The 6,000-nt window shown below is 35.9% G+C and overlaps 1 protein-coding gene across 1 annotated transcript in view; it reads right to left on the bottom strand.

Moving 5' to 3' along the window:
- Positions 1–2,093: 2,093 nt before the first annotated feature.
- LOC145667100 (phospholipase B1, membrane-associated-like) overlaps positions 2,094–6,000 on the bottom strand; it is a 37,475-nt gene continuing 33,568 nt past the window's right edge. Inside the window, exon 7 of the mRNA XM_081734838.1 lies at positions 2,094–2,541. Coding sequence (XP_081590964.1) covers positions 2,375–2,541 — 167 coding nt within the window. The 3' untranslated portion in view covers positions 2,094–2,374. The remainder of the gene's footprint in view (positions 2,542–6,000) is intronic.

Here is a 6,000-nt window from a genome sequence, read left to right as displayed (position 1 = left end):
TATTGTATACAAAAAGCTTTTTTACCTTAAAACAACAGATCTGTAGGCAAATATCTTCTCTAGTGGCTGAGTTTGTGCTCTTGCTTCAATTTCCAAGCAGGAGGTGAAGAGACAGGAATCGTTAGCCTTCCTACCCCTTAAGCTTCCATGTAACACCAGCAACAACCAGCTGCCACTGAGCTGGAAGAGTCTTATAGAGAGGATCTCGTAGGGAGGACTTCGTGAAAATAGTAACGAAGAGTGAATCTACTCGATTTATGTGGGAGTAGTCGTAACTGTATGCAAGTTTATCGAAACGTAATGGAAATTGAAATACTCTATGAACTAAAGTAAGTTGCGTTCGTTCCTGTTGTTTCTAATGCCTTAAGTTGAGAAAGAATTGAATGCAATGAAAACATTGTTATTTTTATTATATTAATACAGAAAAACCCTAACAATGGAATATTTGTACATTCTAAATGGTATTAAGTACCCCAGTTAAATATAAATGTTTATTGTTCACACGAGTAAAAGAATCCAGTTAAGTAGTGAGTTCAGTACCAGGCATATATTGGTGAAAATCGTGAATTTTCCTGAGGATTTCTTGCTTCTCAACTTTTACTAGAATTTACAATTAATTGCAGTGGGGAAATTAAAGCTTCATGTGTAAGTAATAAATGATTAATTTGAGGTAAATTCATGGTACTCATGGTCGTAATTCGTATGTTAAAGTGGGACAAGAGGAATTTGGCATGTTATAAAACTGAAAGTCAAATTTAACTAAATAAGGATTACGTTTTTAAACTAATAAATCAATAAAAGAAAACCTAACCTTATTTTGACTAAAATCTTAAATTCTGTATTTAAATTATAATACTAAAACTAAATAGGGTAGATTGTACATTTTTAATGTCTCGGTTAAGTTAAATTTACGACAATATTAGTAGAGTAATAAGTCTTGACTAATGAAGATTAGTCAGATTTAGAAATTAACCGTTGAATTATATATATAGTGACCAACTGAAACTTTTGGTAATCAATGGAATTTGATATTAGTCTTGTTAGTTGATTATTAGTAGTGACTTGCATGACTGTTCAATGCACACTACTGGCTTGAATATATTGAACAAAGAATTTACCATTTTAAAGGAGGTGTGAACATGTTGTAATTACACTTTGAAATGCTACATCATTTCAGATACTAATTTAAATAAGATTATAAGAACTTGAAAGAAATTAAATTCCAGAGAACCTTATTGCTTAAGTCGCATCCGTTGGTAGTTTCATTTTCAGTTAATGATCTATGTTGTTTGAGATTATTAAAAATTATAGTGTTTTGTAATTCAGTAATAGTAATTTTGTCCAATTGAGAAAAATTGAATCCGATAATTTAGTAAAGTTAATAACTTTTGAGAATGAATCATTTAATCAGAATTTGTGTTGTGTCAATTGCTTGTGGAAGGATTTCTAGTTTTTAACTTACAAGAATTTACGGTCTCGAAGTTACTTAGGTATCCAAAATTTACCTTAAAATACTTCCAATTATTTATACGAATGTCTTTCTGGAATGCAGTACTGAAAAGGGGCAATCTAAGTCAATAAGTGTGTAATTACGTCTCAACTCGAAGAGAAGTGACAGCTGTCGCACTTCAATAGATCCACTCATTTGAGTGTCTGGAATATCCATCAATTCAACGTGCGATAGGACAGATATTTAATTTGCACCCTTAATTGTGAACACAGTCATTCTTAAATTACTTCAGCTGTATTTTTGGATTATCTGCTCTCGCACCACATTGCAGTACGAAAAAAAAAGAACTACGTGAATCTGTATTAATAATAGTCGGCGGGATTCAAGTTACAGACAATCGTCATAATGGGTGATGATACATCCTTCTTACTGTTGGTTATCATATTCGGGTCCCGACATACCAAGAAAACGATGTTAAGAGCCGATATATCTTTGTTCTCCACTTCTATGAAATTTTCCGTTATAGGTTTATAGTTGTTACGACATCGAGTCATGCGAGAAAGTTGTTGATAGTGAAGGTTGATAACCACGTAAAGGTCAGTGCAAGATACGTCAAGTATTTCATTATGACACATGTATTTCAGATCAACATACTACAACTATACAGTTGGACACAAGTCAAACGGAAAGACACCCCAATATTTGCGTCCGCCTTGGTCTTGTTAGTATCTGGAAACCTTGCAAACTAGACTGAGACCGGATTCCGTTTGTCGTGCTTCGCCGGAATTTTTTCCAAGGAAAACTTCGATGACTGGTAATTGACTACAGTGATTGGCTCTAATGTAACACCATCGATGATAGCGGTGAGGTTTCTCTACTTTCCTGTCAAAATTGATCTGCTGTAAACCGAATAACATTAGATACTTATTCGTCGGTCTGTTTACCAGTTTTCAAAAACGTAACAGAATTTTTTGACGTGAAAAGGAAAGGTGCTGATTTCGTTGGACAGGGTATAGTCTTCATATTTAATAAATTTTCTACAGATTTATTACCCACTGGATCAAGCATATTTCTCCATAGACCAAATGCACCTGCAAAATAAAAGCACAAGAAAATATCAGTATAATTATTTACTCTTTCGTTTGAACTTTTTACAGCTATAACGAAAAAAGTGTTTCACTAAAGTTTGTTCCTTATCTATTTAATCTTTTCTATTTATCACGCAATTTAAATTTTTATTCCATTTTAGGACTGATTTTGACATGCACAATACAAGATCGTCCAAAAGTATGAAAACCCCTAATAAGTGGTAAATCCTTCCAAATATAATCAAAGTAACAGTATATATGAAAAACAGGGATAACGGAAACTGAAGGCATATAATAATGACATCTGCTCTCTTGAAATACGACATTTTGAACTGGTCTTATTTGGGAATACTAGCATGTGATATACCATTTAATAGTAAGTTTTCGTAGAAATTGAATGGTACTATTATTTTCGGTCTACATCTAACCATTACGAAGTTATGACTGGTTTCTTGCTGTGTTTCCAACAAAAGATGTTAGACATACGGTAAGTACCAGCACTCTTACAGAATGTGTTAAATATGTTTTTCATTCCGGCTGAGTCTCAGATGGAGTCTGATTTTTCAGTCACGAAACATTGGCTGTGATGTTGGAACATCATCTACAATTCAGTTATTGAGATAGTAAACGTACCTAATTTTCACAGCATACACAACAGACTTCACATGACTACGGCAGCAGTTCAGTGGTTTCAGATCAGAAGACAGAGCAGGCTATTTCAATGCATCTCACCGATTAATCCACGTAGTAGGAAATTGCTGATCAAGTTGCTTGCCTGCACAGTTATTGCAATGGGGTGGAGCACTATTGTACTGGAAAAACGTACGGCAGATACAGCTCCGACAGCAGATAACAAGATATCATCTTATAACATGCACCGTTAATCCATTACGATAGGGTCACGTTGATAAAGAACGAACCCACAACGCAAGTCCTCCATACGGCACATCACACTATCACTTTCCCAAGAACACTAGTGGATGTGTCAAATCAATCCGTATTACTATCCAGCCAGCACCACTCGTTTTGTTAGTTAACCTTCTCCGACACGTGAAACGCTTAATTAACCTTTCCCGTGTTAGTTAACCTTGCTCATAAGGCAAACAATATCTCAGAGGCAAATTGGGGTTTTGTCATACATGCTCTGTGTCCATTGACCAAATTCCAGATGGTGATCTGGATCATCCTGTATAAGATATCGGTGAAGTTGCAACTTATGAGTGCCACTTATTCACTGACTAAAGTGTATGATTGATGTTCAACCAACACCACTTTTAAAGGCTACATTATGCTTAGGAGTTTTAATGAATGATGCCAACACTGCCACAGTTGTTGAGCGGTCCTGGGTTCGATTCCCGGTTGGGGCACTCGGTCGAAAAAGTGTATAACGCTTTTTCAGGCCAGCCACCGTCAATGAGGTTTTCCTGGGTTTTCCTCATTCACACCAGGCAAATGCTGGGATGGTGTGTAAGTTATAGGTCAAAGGTCGCTTCCTTCCTTCTCTAATCCTTTCTTTCTTTCCTTTCCTCGGATAGTGTGCTCATCGAGGGACGTCATTTCTCAAAATGTGACTGGCTAAATGGCGATAGCTGCCGAAAGCCCAGAAATCTAAATCCTGATCCTAATTCTGCCACAGTTGTTGCTCGTTCGTTACCTTGCGTAGTCTACCTGTCTTTGATCGATCTACGATAGATCCAGAGTCTTGAAATTTCTCCAGCACTTTGTACACAGTATCATTGCTGATTAGAGTATTTTCGGTATGACGACGGTAAACAGTGATTAACACGATCTCAATGCACTTTTCATTCATGAAGGCCATCTTTTAATAGTAAGTTACTTGCAACAATACAAACAAAGGAACAGTCCTAACTACGTAATGTTTAGTGTTAGAACAATAATAAAAGTACCATTCAATTTCTACAAAAAAAGTTCTACTAAAATGACATATCACATTTTATGATATCCATTCAAGACAAATGCGTAAAATTTATGATGGAGCACTCATTGTGATATACACTCAACCATTTTCCGCAGCGTTTGCTTATTTTTAGGATGTTGCCACGCATTCGGGCCATCCTTTACACCTCCTGGAATATCGTTTAAAAAACACAGCAACCAGAATACTATATTATAAGCTTTTGTGATTAAATCTCTGTGTATAAAAGAAGTCCAGACTGATTGATTGCCTTATCAAAGTCTTTGGCCGAACTGCTTCATCTAGAAATTTGAAATGTAGGCAGTGGTTACAAGGGTGGTAACATAAGGTAGAGTTTTTGGAAATTTTGGCGTAGAGGAAGGATGAATGGAGGTAGCAATTATTAGAATAAAGTGCCTATATTTTGGGATCCGCAAGGTTAGATGGAATACTTTGGTAATTTTGACTTATTCGAAACAATTAAACATTTGTTTCAACGCTTTTTGACCTTTCTCAAAGAAGGAAATAACGTTTCTGTATTTTTAATATTTCACGTAGAAAAAGAAAAAAGGCAGGAGGTCGATTCAAGTTTGCACCGCGCAGTGTCTTAAAATGCTCGGTCCGGAAGAAATTCTCCTACAACGCATGAATGGTGCCACAAACAGCTACACGAGTGAGGGTATCAATGTAATACTCTTACTCTCCCTGTACGAAGAATGAGAACTCTCGGTAGTAGAATGTAAAAAACAACCGTTTAAGATCGTAATATGTATGAATTTACAAATTTAGTATCTGGATTCTTTTTTTGAAAATGTTGTTATGTAACTACGCAGTAATACCTCACACATTTATCGGTATCCTAAACCATATTTTTTAATTAGTGTAGATTTGCAGCGCTACTGGGAACAAATTGACTTGTTATCACATTTATATTCTAGTCTGACAATGTAATATCCAATGGCGTTATAAAATAGAGGATCTGCCCATATGTATATTCATCCTATTAACTCAATGAAGCAAGAAAACTATAAGCATCGCTAGGCCTACTCTCGTTTCCGCCATGAATGTGGCTCAAAACCTTACGATCTTATTGGGCTGAGTAGGGGTGGCGAAACTCTGACGTATAACTTCTAACATACTTGGTAATATGATTAGAAAGAAATATTAGGTTATTTAAAGGAAAATATGTAAGAAAAAACGGAATCCTATTTTGTTTTTTATGTGGATTAGGTTGTCACACAATCTACTCGCAGCACCAATCACAACTGATCCGACGGCGATGTTTCTCTGACAATGTGCATCGTCATCTGCGTAAATCACGTGACATTACGTTAGACAAAAGTATCGAACCTGCGATCTTGTAATTACTCCACCAGACATTATGACGTATCGGTCAGATGTCCAAAACACACACAATGCCAGACGAGGCCTAGTTACATGGTACCCATTGAAGAATCTCTCCAGACAATATAGAAAAAATTTCTAAGCTAGTGGTTAAGGATATGATATAATACAGGGTGTTCAGAAATTATTTTCACAATTTCAAA

Source organism: Thermobia domestica, chromosome 1, assembly GCF_964235325.1.
Source record: "Thermobia domestica chromosome 1, izTheDome1.hap1.1, whole genome shotgun sequence".
NCBI classification, from domain to species: domain Eukaryota; kingdom Metazoa; phylum Arthropoda; class Insecta; order Zygentoma; family Lepismatidae; genus Thermobia; species Thermobia domestica.
This window is presented reverse-complemented; position numbering and strand designations above follow the sequence as displayed.